The sequence below is a fragment of the Rhineura floridana genome, chromosome 2 (assembly GCF_030035675.1).
Source record: "Rhineura floridana isolate rRhiFlo1 chromosome 2, rRhiFlo1.hap2, whole genome shotgun sequence".
Classification (NCBI taxonomy): domain Eukaryota; kingdom Metazoa; phylum Chordata; class Lepidosauria; order Squamata; family Rhineuridae; genus Rhineura; species Rhineura floridana.
In genome coordinates this window covers 205113190-205132291 of record NC_084481.1, presented here as the reverse complement: position 1 = coordinate 205132291, position 19102 = coordinate 205113190, and the positions used below count along the sequence as shown (strand labels likewise).

Sequence of the window (19102 nt, the reverse complement as noted above, 5' to 3'; positions counted from 1 at the left end):
CAGAAGCAAGTACAGATGTATCATGGGTAGTTTTTACTTGCTGGATTTTCCATGATAAGAGAAAATCTGGATGTAAATGAAAGAAAATAAAAGAAAAAAGTATGGGCTGGCTTTCTGATGACAATGTGATTATGTAGATGCTGCCAAAAAAAAATGGGCATGAGCAGCATCAATGCCACAGTAAACTCCTGTCTGGAAGCACCCTTATAAGTGCTTCATAAGGGACATTGGAAGGTCCCTTGACAATTGCAGACCAAGAAACTGTGTGGTAGAAGGCAGAGCTACAGGAAGTGTGCAGGCTGTTGTGATGATGAGAGTGATAGTATGTTGCTGCAATCACTGCTATGGTGACTGCTAAAGACACTGAAGGCATTGGTGGTGCTACTGAATCAGTGGGCACCATTGATGTTTCCAGCACTGCTGTTCTTGAGACCTGACTCAACCCCAATCATGTGCTGATTTGGAACCACTCCAAATTCAGCATGATGTCAGAAACAAGACCTCAATCAAGGAGGCAGGGGTTGGTGCCAGAGACAAATTTGGGGTCATTCTCAAGGCCAGCCAAAATTGTGTATAATCCCTGTGTAATTAAAAAAAAATTTTTCCTTGAAGGATGCTAAATGTTTTGTTATATAATATAATACAAAGCTGTATTTTGTTTAGTTAAAAGAAAATATTTTAAGTTGCAAAAATCCCAAAGCTTGTAACACCAAGGCATTTCCTGCATTTAGATACTGAGCTACTTTGTATTTTGAATGCAAAGCTTTAACATTTATTTTAGGAAACCGATAGGAGTAATATACTTTGGCAGCTTTTTATTGCCGATATGCAGCAAGATCATTAGTGCCTCTTGACACCCTTCTGTAATGGGCAGTTTTAAAAAAAAGGTGTTTTCCCCAGTAGTGGAGAGTGAATATTTCCTTGTTGGGAGTGCTTTCCATTCCCATTTCTTCATAATCTCCACATGCAGGGGAATTATTCTGTACTAGGGATCATGTGTGGTAATAATAACCCATTTCAACTGTTATTTTAAATAGATACCAGAAGCTTTGGGATATGTTCGTCAGGCTCTTCAGCTTCAAGGAGATGACGCTTACTCTCTTCATCTCCTTGCCCTCTTGCTATCAGCTCAGAAACACTACCATGATGCTCTGAATATCATTGACATGGCTTTGAGTGAATACCCAGAAAACTTTATGTGAGTAGTTTTTTGCAGTTTCCATGTGTGTGCTTAGTATGCCACAAAATTTAAATACTTGAAATGACTCAGCTTTTTTTGTCCTTGCAACTGTCAGTGTTGTCTTTCCTGCTTTTTCCCTGTTGGAGAAGGTTATAACTTTCAAACTTTGTGAACAATGAAGTGGTATTCTACTTCCTGATTTCTTAATTTTAAATGAGTCTGCTCAGTGTTGTGGCACAGTGACCTTCCCAGAGTTTTCATTCTACTAGTAGCTGGAACGAAAATGGATCTCTCTCTCAATCTCTCTCTCTCTCTCTCTCTCTCTCTCTCTCCCTTCTTTCTCTCTCTCTCTCTCCCTTCTTTCTTTCTTTCTTTCTTTCTTTCTTTCTTTCTTTCTTTCTTTCTTTCTTTCTTTCTTTCTTTCTTTCTTTCTTTCTTTCTTTCTTTCTTTCTTTCTTTCTTTCTTTCTTTCTTTCTTTCTTTCCTCACCTTCCCTTGCAAAGCTGATGTGTAACAGAAAATCAAACCATAATTTGAAGCTCCTGTGCAAATTAAAGTTTATAATAACTTTATAAACAATGCTGTCAGGAGTCTAGACCAAGAAGCTAGTCTCCTAGCAGGGTCATCCAAGGTGGAATGGTCAAAGCTGAGACACCAGACTAAGATGCATCCAAACTCAGAGGAAGGCAATGGTAAACCACCTCTGAATACCTCTTATCACAAAAACCCTGTGAACAGAGTATCCAAAATGCAACACGAGATTAGTGCTGGAAGATGAGACCCCCAGGTCAGAAGGCACTCAACAAGCTACCAGGGAAGAACAAAGGACAAGTACGAGTAATGCTGTGACTAATGACGCAGGTGGGTCAAAGCCAAAGGGAAGCCCAGAAGCTGATGCACACAGATGCGAAAGGTGAGTCCGAAGGTGTACAACACACACAATAGTAACATGGAATGTGAGAAGAATGAACCAGGGAAAGCTAGAAATTGTCAAGAAAGAAATGGAATGTATCAACATTACAATACTTGGCGTGAGTGAATTAAAATGGCCGGGAATGGGACATTTTCAATCAGGCAACTACAAAATATTTTATGCAAGAAATGAGAAATTAAGAAGAAACGGGGTTGCTTTAATAGTGAGAAGTGATGTAGCAAAAACAATTAGAAGCTATAAAGCAAGGTCTGAGCGAGTTATATCAATGGGATTAAATGGGAAACCTATTAGCAGAACCATCATCCAAGTCTATGCTCCAACAGCAAATGCAGAAGAAGAGGAATTGGAGAGATGCAAAGATGTATCACTGAACACTAAAGTCAGGATCATTCCGACTATGGTATTCCCGATCTCTATGTATGGATGTGAAAGTTGGACAGTAAAAAAAATGGATAATAGAAAAATCAACTCATTTGAAATGTGGTGTTGGAGGAAAGCTTTGTACATACCATGGACTGCAAAAAAGACAAATAATTGGGTGTTAGAACAAATTAAACCATGGTCAAATTAAACTATCACTAGAAAGTAGAATGACGAAAATGAGGTTATCATACTTTGGACACATCATGAGAAGACATGATTCACTAGAAAAGACAATAATGCTGGGAAAAACAGAAGGGAGTAGAAAAAGAGGAAGGCCAAACAAGAGATGGATTGATTCTGTAAATGAAGCCTCAGACCTGAACTTACAAGATCTGAACAGGGTGATTCACGACAGATGCTATTGGAGGTCACAGATTCATAGGGTCACCATAAGTTGTAGTCGACTTGAAGGCACATATCAACAAGGCCAAGAGAGAAGGGGGTGTATATATTTCCCAGGGGAAGAAGTAAGAGAGAGAGTGTGTGTGTGTGTGTGTGTGTGTGTGTGTGTGTGTGTGTGTGTGTGTGTGTGTGTGTGTGTGTGTGTGTGTGTGTGTGTGTGGAGAGTGTGCGTGCGTGCATGTTTCCTGTTGAAAGATTTCTGTTGATTTCCTGTTGAAACACCAACGCAGTGTATGGCACCTGTGAAAACACAAATTCCAAGTTAGAAGTCTTTAGGAAAGGGATCAAAAGTAAAACTGATGGTATAGCAGTGCCTTTATACAAATCTGTGGTGCAATCACACTTGGAATTTTGTGTCCAATTCTGGTTACCACCTCCAAAAATACATTTTAGGAGCTGGAAAAGGAGCAGAAAAGCCAACTTAAATGATTAGGTTTCTTGAGTAGGTCCCTTAAAAGGAATGGTTACATTTGTGAATATTTTGTTTAGAAAAAAGGGGAGGGGTGGTAATGGTATGATAGAGGTGTGTAAAATTGTGCATGGTGGGGAGAAAGATGATAGAGACAAGTTTTCCCCCCTCTCATATTATTAGAACCCAGGGTGCCCAGTGAAGGTGAATGGTGGAGATTTAGGACAGACAAAAGCCGGAGCAGGGTAGTGGCATAGTCAGGGTTGTGCAGGTCCATCAGCACGAACACTGGATTGGGTCCACCAGTGCACCCTCAGAGCCTCCTACCCCCACACCATCCCAATGACCACAGCCAGAGTCCAGAGGATGGTTCTGCAGCACAGCCCGCCGCACCAGATACTCCTGGACAAAAGAAAGTACATCTTTATACACTACATGAAATTCACTAGCGCAAGATGTAGTGACAATCATCGACTTAAAGGGAGGTAGATAAATTCATGGAGCATAAGGTTATTAATGGCTTTTGATAAGCTATACTACCTCCAGGATCAGAGGTGCTATGCGTCTGAATATAAGTTGCTAGGGATCAACACAGAGAGACAGAGCTATTGTCCTCATGCCCTGCTTATGGGTTTCCCATAGGCATCTGGTTGGTCATGGTGGGAAGCAGGATGTTAGACTAGATAGGACTTTGATCTGATCCATCATAAGAACTGTTCTCACAGTGGGCAATCAAATGCCTATGGGAAGCCCGCAAGGAAGGCCTGAGGGCAACAGCACTCTCCCCTCCTGTGGTTTCCAGCAACTGGTAATCAGAAGCATCCTGCCTCCAACTGAGGAGGGAGAGCATAGCCATCAGATCTGCGCATATGCTGAATGAAAGTTTTAATTTTTTCTTCTCAGATTACTGTTTTCAAAAGTCAAATTGGAATCACTCTGCAGGGGCCCAGATGAGGCACTCCTTACTTGTAAACACATGTTGCAGATCTGGAAATCCTGTTACAATCTCACTAACCCCAGGTAGGACAATATGGAACAATATAGAATGCATTGTTGGTAAGGGATCCATTTCATATAAATATAGTTTGTTTCGGGGATGTAATGTTCCAGGTTATATTTCATTAAAATGTTGCTGCTGCTGCTGCTGCTGCTGTTTGTTTTCTCATCATGTTGGGTGTGTTTCTGTTGTGGCCATGGTGCATGTGAACGGGGCTGTCTTGATTTATGTATTTTAACTGGAAAAATATGAACTGTTCAGCCAGAGTTACCATTAAGATAGGAAACAAAAATGAAATTTGTGTTGTACCCAATTGCACTTTCTGCTGACAGATTGCTCTTTGAATCCAACAGAGGCTTCTTTTAGTGGAAATTGGGGAAGGTGATTTTGCTCTGATTTCCCCCTTCCCTTTGCAGGGGAAGTGTTCAGTCTGCTCTAGAGGATTGCGGAACCCTTTCAAACAGTGTGGTAGGTGGTGCAGGGGACTACAGGAGAAAGAAGAAATTTGCAGAAGTCATTTTCTCTACACCTTTTTGGCTTGTGGAAACCTCCACTAGATCAAAGAGCTTTCCATTGGTGGAGAGAGATAATTGGATCCAGCCTTTTTTATTTAATACCAAGGAGATGAATGTGGGCATTGTTGGGATATATATGAAAAGAGGGTCCAACAGAAAAATCTTTATCTAGGGAAATGAACCATGTACCATAACCCTCTTTCAGTCACATGCCATAGTGGTGGATGTTCAGAACAAGTAGGAGAGATTCTGATTTGCTTTCAGGAATAAGAGAGAGTTCATCAAGCTTTGCTTGGCAAAATGAGAGTTTTGATAGTAGAAAAGTTTTATCTGGTAGCACTTATGCTAAATTCCAGTCAAGTACATTTTGGTTTTTTTAAAGTCATAACAACTGCATATATCCTAAATCAAAGAATTGTATGAAAAAAATGGATTACAAAGTAAATGAAAAGAAACAGAGATACCACGCCATAGCAAGAGATTTCAGAATAATATTCCATCCCATATCATGCTATCAGATGAGCAATGCCCTCCATGCAGTGTATCACATTTCTCTTTTCAAATTCTCTAAAGGCCAGCATGTAATAGCTCTGGCCCTGCTGTGAGTTAACAACCTTCATGTGGCTGTCTCTTTATGCCAGGTGACTGACTGGGAGTAACTGACTTGGGAGTAAATGCTTTCACATGTGCCTTACTCAAGTAGATTACCTTTAGCAGTCTTGTTAATGTCATTCAGAGCCAGACTTTAAATGAGTGACTAAATATGGGGCAAATGTTTATATTTTGCTCAATGCCTGTGAATTTTACTATCTCTCCCTCTTGTAGGTAAACAGTTAGTTATGGCTTCCTTTCTTCCCCTCAAAATGTTGATTCATTTATGCACATAAAGCAGACAAATGAGGCAGAGGAGAAAGTATAACTTACCAGTTTTGCATCATGCACTTATTATGAACTAAAGAAACTCACTGATAAATCTTTGTTTTCCCAGTTATGGTTTGACCGCCCAAAAAGTGATGTTTCATTCATCTGTTCACCTAAAATTTTGAAGCAGGATCCATACTGGCATTGGTACACCGATTGATGCAAGGCTCTGGTTCTGTAGAGTCTTATTGCTCCCCTCATTACCTCAGCATTTGTTTCTGTGGTCAGGTGAGGAGGCAAGTCTTAAATGTATATTAAGCCTTATGCATAATGGAAGAGTCCTGCTGAACCATATCAAAAGCCTATCTAGTCCAGCATCCTGTTTTCTACAGTGGTCAGCCTGATGTCTATGGGAAGTTAACCAGCAACACCTAAGGGCAAAAGCCTGCTCCTGTTCCCCAGCAATTGCCTCCAATCCTGGAGGTAGTATATATTTATTTATTAAATTTATATCCCAGCCTTCTTCCTGAAAGAGCCCAGGGCGGCAAACATAACAAAATAATTTAATAGCAACAAAAATATATGACCGTCATGACTGATAGCTATTGATATCCGTATTCTCTAGTAGCCATTAATACCCTTGTGTCTAATCCTCTTTTAAAGCCATTCAACTTGATGGCCATCACCACGTCTTGTGATAGCAAATTCTGTGCTTTATGCTTTATGTGAAGAAATACTTCTGCTTGTTTGTCCTCAGTTTTCTGAATCTTCCATTTCATTGGATAACCCTGAGTTCTAATATTATGAGAGATTGGTGTTAATCCCTCTGAAATGTGCTGTCCCCACTTGATGATGGATAACACTCTTCACACTAGGAATACAATTGAAGCTGCCCAATAAGCTTTTTTATCAGGAAGATGGTATGAAACGTGATTCACATTGTACAGCTCCTGTTCTGAAGTTGATGAATTTTTCACCAGGACTAGAGCAAAATTAGAATGGTCTGACCATGGAGACTGATGGAATCTGATGGATTCCCGACTGTTCAGGCCTTATGGAATGGTGAGGCTCATAGGGCCATTTACAATTGCTCCTGCGAGCCCTCTCTAGTACCATGGAGCCCGCTTCGCTCCTTGGTATACCGAGAAACTGTATTCGATTAAACGGACAGCGCAAGGGCTGGATCATAAGTGGCATCAATCTCACTCTGGAGCTGATTGATCATGTGATCAGGCACATAACCAGGTCTGCCATATAGCTATAGGGGGCAGCTAAGAGATCCTATTTTGTTACCTCCATTGTGTTCATTTATTCCTGGCGGAGTTGTTCCATGTGGTCTGGAGGTTGGGCTGTCTTGAGTAGGGACCGGACCTCTGGAGCAAGTACTGTCTAGTTGCAACTGATTGGCTAAACACTTTGAGGCAAAGTTGCTTGGCTCTGCATTGATTTAGACAATATTCTTGTGGCAATGCCGGCTGCGATGTCCAGAACAACATCAAACCCATTGTTGTGGGATTAATTCCAGTTAATGCGGCATGATGATGTGGATGCCGGCAATGATGCACCTGACTACCTGCTCCTTACATCCTTGTCCTTTCTGGCTTACTAATGCTAGCTGGAGTGGAGTCACTGAAGGGATCCAAGGGTATGATAAACACATCTTTGTGTGGTGAAATGTTGCCTACTGCCCTTAAAGAGGCATGGTAAGCTCACTGCTTAAAAAGCCCACTCTGGACCCAATGGAGTGTAATAACCATAGAACACTTGCCAACACCCCTTTCAGGACAAAGGTGGTAGAGAGGGCAGATTTCATCTGGGATAATGTGGAAAACTCATCTCTAGGAAAAGTTTTTTTTTCTTTTACAGATACTTCCTTTTCAAGAACAGCAATATGTTTTCCATAATTTCTTAGGAAATATAATGTGAAACGTTAGCACATCACTAACAATCTGTTACATGGTATACTGAAAACACAATATGAGAAAAAGTATCCTTTCTATCTTTCTGTTCTCTTGCATTTTACAAATATATTTCTGGGTTGTTTTTTTTAATAACTTTTTCAAAAACTTAAGTTTTTGCATTTCTCAGATTAGAAAAAAACACATTTTTTTTAAAGATACCGTTGTTTCCATTCCCACATCCTGACCCTTGCGCCTCTACATTTTTATGTGGTATTTAAAATGTAACACATTCCCTGTGGGAGTTTATTATAGACCAGTATGTATTTGTGTTACTTTTGTGAACACAAGAAACATAAGAAAAGATAACGGAGAGTTCCTGACATAAACAAATTAATGCTGTTTAAGTTGTCAGGCAGTACCTGATGGTGAGCCGGAGCTGTGAGGCCATGCTCTCACACTGGCATCACTGAAGCTTACCTGGACAGAGCAGGGCATCGGTGAGGTAAGGGCTAGGTAGACACACTGGTGGGAGCACCAGCCTGGTTCTGCCAGTATGTCCACACAGCCCCTGTCCTGGCTGGACGCCAGTGGTGGGAGGGCACCTCTATGGTTCTGCCCCACCTCACTCGTCACTACAGTTGTCAGGGATCTTTTCAAATGTCATTTTCTGTTAATCACTAAAGCATTTGTGTATTCCCCTAACTGCCGTATACTTTAGGGCATGCTGTATGCAGATTGACACCAGCTAGGATTAAAGCAGGGATGGGGAACCTTACCCCCAGTGGCCAAATGTGGCTCTCCAGGCCTTGCTATCTGACCCTCAGAACTCTTCCCAGACCACACCCCTTACTGGCTTTGTTTCGCATCCCGGGTGTTTTTGTGTGGCTGGAATGTGCCTTTGAACTCTGATGGTGCGTCATGCTTGCCTGGATGAAGAATAAAGAGGAATGTGCCGGTTTCAGTAGAAACTGGCCTACCGTACAAAGGTATATTTTACCTTTGTTGCTCCAAACACCTGTGCTCCCCTCCCCTCCGGCTTGGAAGGCTGCCCAGAAAGGAATGCTGCCGTTGGGCTGGAAAAGGTTCCCCATTCCTGGATTAAAATCTCAAGAGAGGGCTGCAGCATCGCGTGCATCCTCACCCAGACCTATCATTGTGTCTTACCAAGCCTGAAGCTAGAGATGCTCCTAATGATGCATTAAGAATCAGAGTTCATTGAGAGCTCTGAAAAATAATTCAGTAGCATCCTAGGGTTCATTTTAGTCAGAGTCAACGTTTGTCAGATGTAGTGATGGACCAGAACAAAGGGCATGTGATTCTTTGCCTGCCACCCAAACTATTAATAATTAATGATTAATGCCAGGTGGCATTACTTCTGCTTGTGATCTGGCAGTAGTGTGCGCAGAGCCTATTTTTCATAACGATACTAATAACAACAATGGTAATAATAAACATAAAAACAATGAAAATACTACTAGGCTTCAATTTTCATTTTCCAGTAATATCACATTCTTATGCACAGCTTTTTATTAGGAGACCATACTTACAGGATTATGCTTTGAATTAATTATTCACTGGGTAAGCATCTGGGAAATATATAGTTAAATTAATTGCTCACCTGTAAATTTAAAAAGTTGGTTTCAGTCATATTTAAGTCAACAAATTGTATTTTGGTTAAGCTAGAAGTGGATTACATCCATTGCTTTTGCTGATAGAATCAGTAGGCTCAGAAGCAGCGTTTTTCATCTTGAACGTATTTTGAAGCTATTTCTCCATTCTGTATTTGACAGCATGTTCTGCTCATTTGAGTTTCCAGAGTGCTGATTTGAGTAGTATGATGGCAGTTCCTTTTTACTCCTAAATTTCAGCATGATATACATGCAAAGAATTGCAGTAATATGTTTAGACCTTACAACTTCTGCAGTTTACTTGATGTTGGCACAGAATTTAATCATGTTTAGCCAATGCTTTTCTGATGAGCTTGATGCACTCTTGGCTAGAAATATTTTTAGTAGTGATTACCCTAGAGAACAATGTACATTTTGGCCAGCTTTGAACCACAGACATTATACCATTCCCATTTCAAGAGAAGCTATATAATTTTCAAATGACATCATTCATTAGCTGCGTCAGTTTCTCTACTTCTTACTAAGTAAGTTAGGGTAAATTGGCCGCCACAGTCACTTACGGACCCACTGTTAAAGACCTTATCTTGGAAGACAATCTTACTCGGCCACAAGTGATCGCCAATGAATGAATTGTAACATTGCTTCTCCTGCCTTATATTTTGAGCTTATATGAACTTCGATATTAAACCACAATTAATTCCCTAGCTGTGGCAGCAGTAACGGAGGCATTTGAACATAGAAAAGAACTCTCTTGGATCATATGTATGATTTCTGTTCATCCACCAATGAAATGCTTTTACATACTTGTGCCTAATGAAAATGTATGATTTATTTGCATAAAATTATTTAAAAATGAAAATCTTTGAGACTAGCTTATATCATAGAGCTGGCTTTACTAACCTTTTTAGGCCTGTGGACACATTTCAGTTTTGAAGGGGTGCTGTGGACCCCACCTCCTCTGGTCACTTCTCTCTCTTTTCCCCAGATCAGCATGCACACACTTTGCTTTTCCAGATGATCTGGGTAAAAGTCAGATCCAGTAGAGTTGATCTGAGCCTTTAAAAGCACCATAGAGCTACAAGATGAAATGGGAAATAGTGTCCCTCTTCTAACTTTCTCCTTCAGCTCTGAACCTTTCAAGGGAAAAAGTGAACCACCCTTACCACATCATACCCAAGATGAGTTGCTGGTGGGATTGTGTGTGTGTGTGAGCGCGCTCAAAGGCTTCACAGGCAGCAGAGGAAGATTTTTCACTCATGGACACCATCTTGCTGACTCCTGTATAGAGAATCAGTGATCCTCTCCCAGAACCTGTTTACATCAGCAGCCATTTATACCTTACAGTGGTGGAGGGAGAGGCAAGACAGCAAAGATCCCTCCATTGGCTTGGCTGGGCCTATTGCTTGTCCCCCAGAACTGTCTCTTCAGCAGCCATATATAGCCAGTTACCAGAAGAACAATGATGTAATTTGCTGTAACTAGATTTGGTACCTAAATCTAGTTGTCATGGGTTTCCCCCCTCTCTCTTTGAGTGCATAGTAAAAGTTAGGCTTCATAGACGTTGATGAGCATGATGGTAGTTATATGAACACTGCAGACAGTTCCACGCAAAATACAGGCTGCCAGATTCAGAACCAGCTAGGGCGCTCCCACATACAGTGCATTACACTAATGACAACAGGCAGTAATGAACAACAGTAATGAATCTCCCAGGCTACTCTATATTGGAACAGACCATTTGTTGCTACTGCCGTCATGCCATCTCTGTTAAGGAGACTTTCACAGCTGAGGGTTACATGGTAACAGCAGGAACACATGGACTGTTTCAATGTGTATTAGACTTGTTGCATGTGGCAAGCCATATTCTAGACCTTGTTTTCTGGACTCAACCACCATCGTGGTGTTCTTGCACCATCTCTGTCAGCTCAGTCAAGAAGGCTGTTGTGGAGTGGAAGTGGTTGATACACCAACAGAATCCATATTCTCTTTCAACCACCCATTATTAGGTAACACATTCATAATGGATTGTGTCTAAAACTGGGTGCCTAGTAAGTAATATACTATCCTTATGGACCACAGCAGCTTTTCTACCCATAATGCTCCTGTATCAGCTACCCAGCTGGGAGCAACTGAGATCAAATGGCTCCCCCTGTGCTAGCCTGGAGCCAGCCAGCCAAGCTTCCATAAGAGGTTATTTATCTTCAACTTCATTTTCTTCCTCGCTGATGTTTAGCACAGCATTGTTCATGTATCAAGGAAGTAATTAATACAGCAGTTTCCAGGAAATGTGTGATGACTGATGTAATAGTTACTGGTTGATAAAATGGGCTAAGGAAGGTCCCTTCTGTTTCCTGTGGATTACTGTAATTGCATCATTGCACATGGAATTAGCTGTACAGCAGTGCTGCGTTGGTGTCTTGCAAAATCTTCTGTACCATTTTTGACAGCAGCCAGACAAAGAAAGGAAATAGTTTCATTCTGTATATAGAATGCATTGCTCGAAAATGGATTTAGAAGTTTCACTGAGAGGAAATTGCCAAGGGTTTATTCAGATTCAAAACCAGAAAGCCATTTTCCAGTTTAGAGTAGAAATGAAGAAACCAGGATTTCTACTACTCTTGCACCACTTTCAAAAACCAGATCCCCTTGGATCTGGCAGTGGTGTTGTAACAAGAGTGCTAAGAAGTATTACCTTCTCATAGAAGGATGTGCATGGGCATTATATGCTTGTAAATGTGGGAGGGAGTAAAGCAAGGGGGGATTTTGAAGGAAAAGATGTGCAGGATCTAGTAGTGGACAGGAAGCCAGTGTAGGGATTTAAAGAGCAATATTGCATTGTCAGAGCAATTTTTAAAAGGGAATAATTGTAGTAACAAAGTGAGGGATGCATGAGTGTTTCAAGATGAAACAATGGAAGACTAGAGCCAGGGCTGGGAACCTCCAGTTCCAGTTTCAAATTCCAAACTAATTCCACTATGGCCTGCAAGTCCATTTTCCCTAAACCCCACCAACCTGTCAATCACTCAGTGACATCAGCAAGGGGTTCAATTCTGCATTGGCTGCACAGATCAGTTCCCCAAAGGGAACTGGTGCAGGCAGCCAATACAGCAGGATTCAGCCTCATCACCTGAAGAGCAGGGCTAAATCCTGCTGAGTTTGGCTGCAGGAGTCAATTCCATGCAGGGAACTAGCACATACAGCCAGTACAGCAGGATTTAAGCCCCTGCTCATTTCTCATGTCCCAAAACTTCCCTACTTTGTCCTTTGCTTGTACATCTTGACCACCCTTCCCCCTTGCCATCCAGAATGTCTTTTGTTTCCTCAGATCACCCCCCTTACTGCCCCTTGTGTCTGGAACTGCCTTTCAGAATGCCCCTGTGAGGCCACTTCTATAACTTCTTTCATACCCCTCCTGAAAACTCACCTTTCTTGTGAAGCTTTTAGAATGACCTCCTACCCAGATCCAATGCCCTGTTGTAACTTGGGCTGTATACACACTTAACCGTTTGTACAGTAGGGCCCCACTCATACTGCAGGTTAGGTTCCAGACCCCCGCCGGAAAGCGGATCAGCTGTAGCATGGGGGTCTGGAACCTAACCTACTGATCGCACCAGAGGAGGAGAAGATCAGATCTTCCCCTCCTCTGGCGCAATCAGCTGGAGTGCGGGGAGCTCCAGCCCCCCCTCCAGCTGATCGCCCTGCTGGCGCTGTATTAGCAGAACGCCGAAAAGCGGGGCACCGAGAAGCAGGGCCCTACTGTAGTGTAAAAATGTAGTTTTTCTCAGTATGGAATTGTTCTCAACATTCTGCTTCCAGTCTAGATTTATAGATCCTGCTGTCCAGATGGGTGGGTTTAGTTACCCTCCCTTTGTCATTGGGCAGATACGGATACAGTCTCCAGTGCTGGGACTGCCTACATGTGTTTCCAAATGGACACACTATGGGGCAATGCAGAATCAATCTGCTGTGAGCTTTTATTTTCTGAATGAAGCTAGTTTGTCAAGAAGCGCTTTTCAAGGGCAAAAAATATGCAATAGATCAAGACTGTTTGTGAGCTATGTAGAAAAACAAGAACTCAAATCTTGATTAATTTTAGAATAAAATGTGATGTGTAAGCAGCCTGTGCCTACATATATGTAGCTGTAGGAATTGCATGTTCTTCCAGCTGGTCCCTCCTTCCCCTGTTGCTTCCTTGGTCTGTTTTTAGCCTGTAAGCCCCTTGGGAGAGGGATCTGTCATCTCATTCTATGGAAGGTGCCATGTAAAGACTTCAGTCTTGTTTAAAAAACAAACAAACTAGATCTCCCAAATCTACCAAGTGGAGCCAAGTATTTGCCTGCGATAGTGGCTCAGTGGGGCAAATACACTTAGAATTAAAGAAAGGTAAAGGGAACCTTCTCATGCATAGACCAGAAATTTGTTTTCAAAATCAGAACTGAGGTCTTACCCTTTTCATGCAAAAACATCCACTCCTTGCTTCTTCATTTCAGCTGAGAGAAAGAGACTTTTAGTTGTGTCTTTGAAAGATCTGCAAGAAAAGAACCCTTGCTGATCTGCTGTAAATCACCCAGATATCTACCCAGTGCATCCCAATCTAGTTTTTGTCTATCCCTTCAGAAACCTCTGAAATAATATGAACCCCAGTGTGCAAATATTTTGACTAGTATAAAATACAATGTTTTTTGTGGGGCATATGAATTGCTGTGTATCCTGTCAACAGAGAAAGGACACATAGCACTGATTTGTATATATTAAGAACTATAATGTAACCTAAATCTTACTCTTTTCTTTTAAAGCTTTAAACAACTAATGCCTTGCATTGTTTTCTACAGCGACTCTGGACGGGGCAGCAGTTTGTTAGACAGAGCCATTGCCGACAGGCGACAGCTTAGTACTATTACTTTGCCAGACTTCAGTGACCCTGAAACAGGTGAGGATTAGTGTCTACAACAATAAAGTGTCAGAGGCAATATGTGTTGTCTGCTAGATGCTATGATCTAAAACCAATCAAAACAGCTGACTTGCTGTAATATATTTACTGGGGTTTTGTTTAGTTACCTATTCCAAAAATATATAAGGGCATTACATTTGTACACATGAAATACAAGCTTAAGCACAATAAACTACTACTAAAGCCTACTCTAAAGTTGTGTGTTTGCTCTCTCTTGAGTTAAGTGTTTAATACAAGCATTATGTATGCTGAGGGCCAAAAGGTCACAAGTCAAAGGCCTTTGTGACTGGGGCTGCAAATCCTGTGCATGTGTACTGAACAGTAAGCCTGTTGCAGATGGCTAATGTCTGGACCTCCAACTCCCATCAGCCCCAACCAGTATAGCCAGGGATGATGGGATCTGTACTCCTGCATCGTTTGGAAGGCCAAGCCCCATTTGTTACCTGCAAACCCTTCCACACATGTAAAGAAGTTTGCTGCATTGTGTCTTATCTAAATAATATTTAAGAACATACAATATTTTTTACAGTATAAAGAAATGTACGCTTTCCTGCACAACTTCTAGTTTGTTTTTTACTGGCTAATTAGAAGCATACTTCAGTTTAGGGATGGTCTCATAATACGAGGACACATTTAAACTAAAAATTATTTTACAGCATGTCAGATAATGAACCTATCGTTTAACGGAGAACTAAAATAAATAGCATAATTTATCCCATAAAGGTAAAGGTAAAGGTAAAGGTGTCCCCGCACTTATAGTGCGAGTCGTTTCCGACTCTTAGGGTGACGTCTTGCGACGTTTACTAGGCAGACCGTATATATGGGGTGGGTTTGCCAGTTCCTTCCCTGGCCTTTCTTTACCCCCCAGCGTATGCCGGGTACTCATTTTACCGACCAGGGATGGATGGAAGGCTGAGTGGACCTCGACCCCTTTTACCGGAGATTCAACTTCCTCCTTCCATTGGAATTGAACTCTGGCCGTGAGCAGAGCTTCGGCTGAGTTACCGCTGCTTACCACTCTGCGCCATTGGTCCCTAATCTCTCTGGGTAATCTCTTTTATGTCCATCTGTTTTCATTGGAGTACAAAACCCATTTTATATCTTCACAGGCAAGCATTGTGTGGCCATAATGGCTAAGAATAAAATTCTTTGTTATTAAAGATAAAATGTAGAAAGAAATCTCCATTTCTGGTGTTTTAAATGAAAATGGCTAATATGTGCAACTCTGTACTATCTTTCCTTTCCAATTGTGTCTTGGTAATGGTACATGCTTCCCAGTCTTGTGTGAGAATTGTAATGTTTCACATTGTTATATATATGAGTTCTTATTTAGGCAGGCTTTAATTCTAAAATCCTACTAGCTATTTGCAGACAACTTAGCACCTATACACAGTGGCAGAATCAGGCCATAACTAGTTGGTCCCACCTCTCTGGACCTCTCTGCTATCAATGCGATGAGTTCATGTTCAAATTAAGGGCCTTTACACATTGCCCCCTATTTGATGTCCAATGTACAAATGACAGGCAAGTTTGGAGGCTGGAACTGGGAAGGAGGTGGGGCTGAACACCTGTTGTGCATAGGCACAATGTGATCTGCACAGGGCTATCTAACATCCAGCTCAAAATATAACACTTACTTTACAGTAAGTCTCTATTTAAAGACCTTAATTACACAGTATCTGTTTAAAGTGGCACTGTTTTTTTAATAGTCAAGACTAAATTTTAAATTTTGGAGTTTTGAAAATCCAAATATGAAATGTGGTACAGTTTTTTGTTTACAGATTTTAAGAAAAAGGTTATTTCCTTAGGATAGCCGAGATTGCTACAAAAATTGAAACAAGATAAATTCATTAGATACGTTCTACTAGCACGTCTGTCTTCAGAATGCACTTCAAAAACCAATCATTAAATTAATGGATTTTTATTATTTGTGCACATTTTAAACCTAGGTGTATTCATTTGAGATGCTAAAATGAAAGGTGTGTGATTTTAATTCTTATGGTCAACGCCAAGAAGTAAATGTGCCAATGGGAATTTTCTCCTTTGTAGTCTAAAGCAACCAGATAACACTGAAGGAGAAAATACATCCAAATTTAAAACAATCAAACACCCCAGTTCAACAACCTATTACTGAATGAACCCCCTAATCTACAGGGCAGATGACATTGGATAACAACTCATCCACCAATTCATGGAGATATGATACCAGTCAGGCCTAAGGTTGCCAGGTCTCTGGTTTTCACCCAGAGACTCTGAATTTTTGAGGGTCCTCTGTGGGTCTCTGGGGGAGTCACCTCAATCTCCAGACTCTCAGCTTTCATTTTAAAAAAAGTAAGCTTCTAGATGATCTGGTTCAAGAGATATACACCAAAATGTCAGCACCCCCTACAACTTCTATTAAATGAGCTTGTAGCTGGCTGCTCTAACCCTGCCCTTTCATGTTTGTAGCCAGTAACTGGAGTCAGGGTTGTGATTGACACGGGATTTGCTGACTTTCAGGAAATAGCTAGAACCCATTGCAAGGCCAGAAAACTGTTGTCTTTTCCTGCTTGTCTGAAAATCTCATAAATTGAGGAAGTATATAGCTTTCAGCAGTAGCAAAAATCCCTTTCTCTGTGTGTGCAGGTCAGGAGATGTAGAACAAAAAAATCACAGCAGGATCTTGGTAGGCAATTGTTTACTGTGAACAATTTCAGTTATGATTATAATAAAAGTGTACATGCAGGGTTTTTTAAATTACTTGCAAAAATAGCATATTATACGTTTTATCTTTCAAATAATTTTTGAACAGAAATTTAAAAGAAGTGTACATGCAGCTTGTTTAAATTTTCCTGGGCTGTTGAAGAGGGCAGTTTGTCTAATTCATAGCCTGTTTTGAAAACCTTCCCAATATGAAGCTTTAAGTCTGTACTTGCTTTTCTGGGAGTAAAGCTGCAATGTTAATCTCACCCACTGGGAGAAAACCCCATTAAATTTAGTAGGACTTTTGAGTAGACATAGTTAGGATTGTGCTGTAAATCAATGGGACTTTTGAGTGAATGTAGCAAAGGATTGTGTTTCTGTTGTAAATCTTTCTCTTCCTCTCCAATCCTATTTTTAAAGCAATTAAATGGGGCTTACCTAGGTGTCACTGCTTTTATTTTGTACAAAACTATTAATACTGATTTTTTTAAAATGTTCTGTAATGACCAACTGGTTTTGATAATAAACTATCATATGGGGTGTATGTAATTTTACATTTCCAGTGTGTGTGTATCTGGAATCTTTCCAACAACCCTGTGAGGTAGGGTTGGAAACCTCAGCAGCTCATAACAAGAAATAAATCCATTTAAAATCCAGTAGCCATAAAACAAGTATAAAACAGTTGCAAAACAGCTTAAAGTGGCATGATTCTGAATCACTTCAGGTTGCAGTCCTGTGCAGGCTTGCCGGTTTGAGTAAGCCCCATTGAATACATTGGGACTTGCTTCTGAGTAAAGATGCATATAATTGCACTATAAATATCTTTACAGGTTGTGTAAAAAATAAACGTCTTTGACAGTCATGCTTATATAAATATTTCTTCATACTATGTCCCAATAAGTGTCTGATTTCACATTACGGTTGTACATTATTATTTCCTCTACATTTTAAGTGTGCCCTTCTTCCTCGGGGTGGTCATGGTCCCCCTCGGTTGTTACCACCCTCAGGGGCAGATTAGATTGAGAGATGGTGAGTAGCCCATGGTCACCCAGTAAACTTTGTGATTTCCTTTTTATAAAATTAATTAAAATTATTTACATGCAGGCAAAGTTTATGAAGTAGAACTACCCAATACATTTAAAGCACATCCAACTTGCATTTAAAGCACATGATGTCCCCCAAAGAATCCTGGGAGGTATAGTTTTCCCCTCACAGTTATAGTTCCCTTAACAAGCTACAGTTCCCATGATTCATGGCATTGAGAAAGTGGATAGAGAAAAGTTCTTCTCCCTCTCTCATAATACTAGAACTCGTGGACATTCAAAGAAGCTGAATGTTGGAAGATTCAGGACAGACAAAAGGAAGTACTTCTTTACTCAGCGCATAGTTAAACTATGGAATTTGCTCCCACAAGATGCAGTAATGGCCACCAGCTTGGACGGCTTTAAAAGAAGATTAGACCAATTCATGGAGGACAGGGCTATCAATGGCTACTAGCCATGATGGCTGTGCTGTGCCACCCTAGTCAGAGGCAGCATGCTTCTGAAAACCAGTTGCCGGAAGCCTCAGGAGGGGAGAGTGTTCTTGCACTCGGGTCCTACTTGCGGGCTTCCCCCAGGCACCTGGTTGGCCACTGTGAGAACAGGATGCTGGACTAGATGGGCCACTGGCCTGATCCAGCAGGCTCTTCTTATTTTCTTATGTTCTTATTCTGTGGTGGGATTCATGTGCTTCAAATGTGCTTTAATTGAATGGTTTAATTGAATAGCTACGTCCCTATCTGAGTCAGGAGGACCTTACATCGGTGGTACATGCTCTGGTAACCTCGCGTTTGGATTACTGCAATGCGCTCTACGTTGGGCTGCCTTTGAAGACAGTTCGGAAGCTGCAGCTAGTGCAAAATGCGGCCGCCAGATTGCTGACAAGGACCAAGCGGTCCGAGCACATAACACCTGTTCTGGCACGCTTGCACTGGCTACCAATATGCTTCCGGGCCAGATTCAAAGTGTTGGTATTGACCTATAAAGCCTTATACGGCACGGGACCACGCTATCTGTCGGACCGCCTCTCCCGATACGAACCCGCCCGTTCACTACGTTCTGCTACGAAGGCCCTCCTCCGGGTTCCGACTCATAGGGAGGCCCGGAGGGTGATGACAAGATCTAGGGCCTTCTCAGTGGTGGCCCCCAAACTGTGGAACAGTCTTCCCGAGGAGGTGC

The 19102-nt window shown here is 41.4% G+C and overlaps 1 protein-coding gene across 8 annotated transcripts in view; it reads left to right on the top strand.

Moving 5' to 3' along the window:
- The window catches only part of TTC7B (tetratricopeptide repeat domain 7B), a 178621-nt gene that overhangs the window by 95417 nt on the left and 64102 nt on the right, over nt 1-19102 (top strand). For all 8 annotated transcript variants that reach the window (XM_061611948.1, XM_061611949.1, XM_061611947.1 and 5 more), the window contains 3 exons: nt 1038-1198; nt 4252-4368; nt 14083-14180. In XM_061611948.1, the coding sequence (XP_061467932.1) occupies nt 1038-1198; nt 4252-4368; nt 14083-14180 (376 nt within the window). The remainder of the gene's footprint in view (nt 1-1037; nt 1199-4251; nt 4369-14082; nt 14181-19102) is intronic.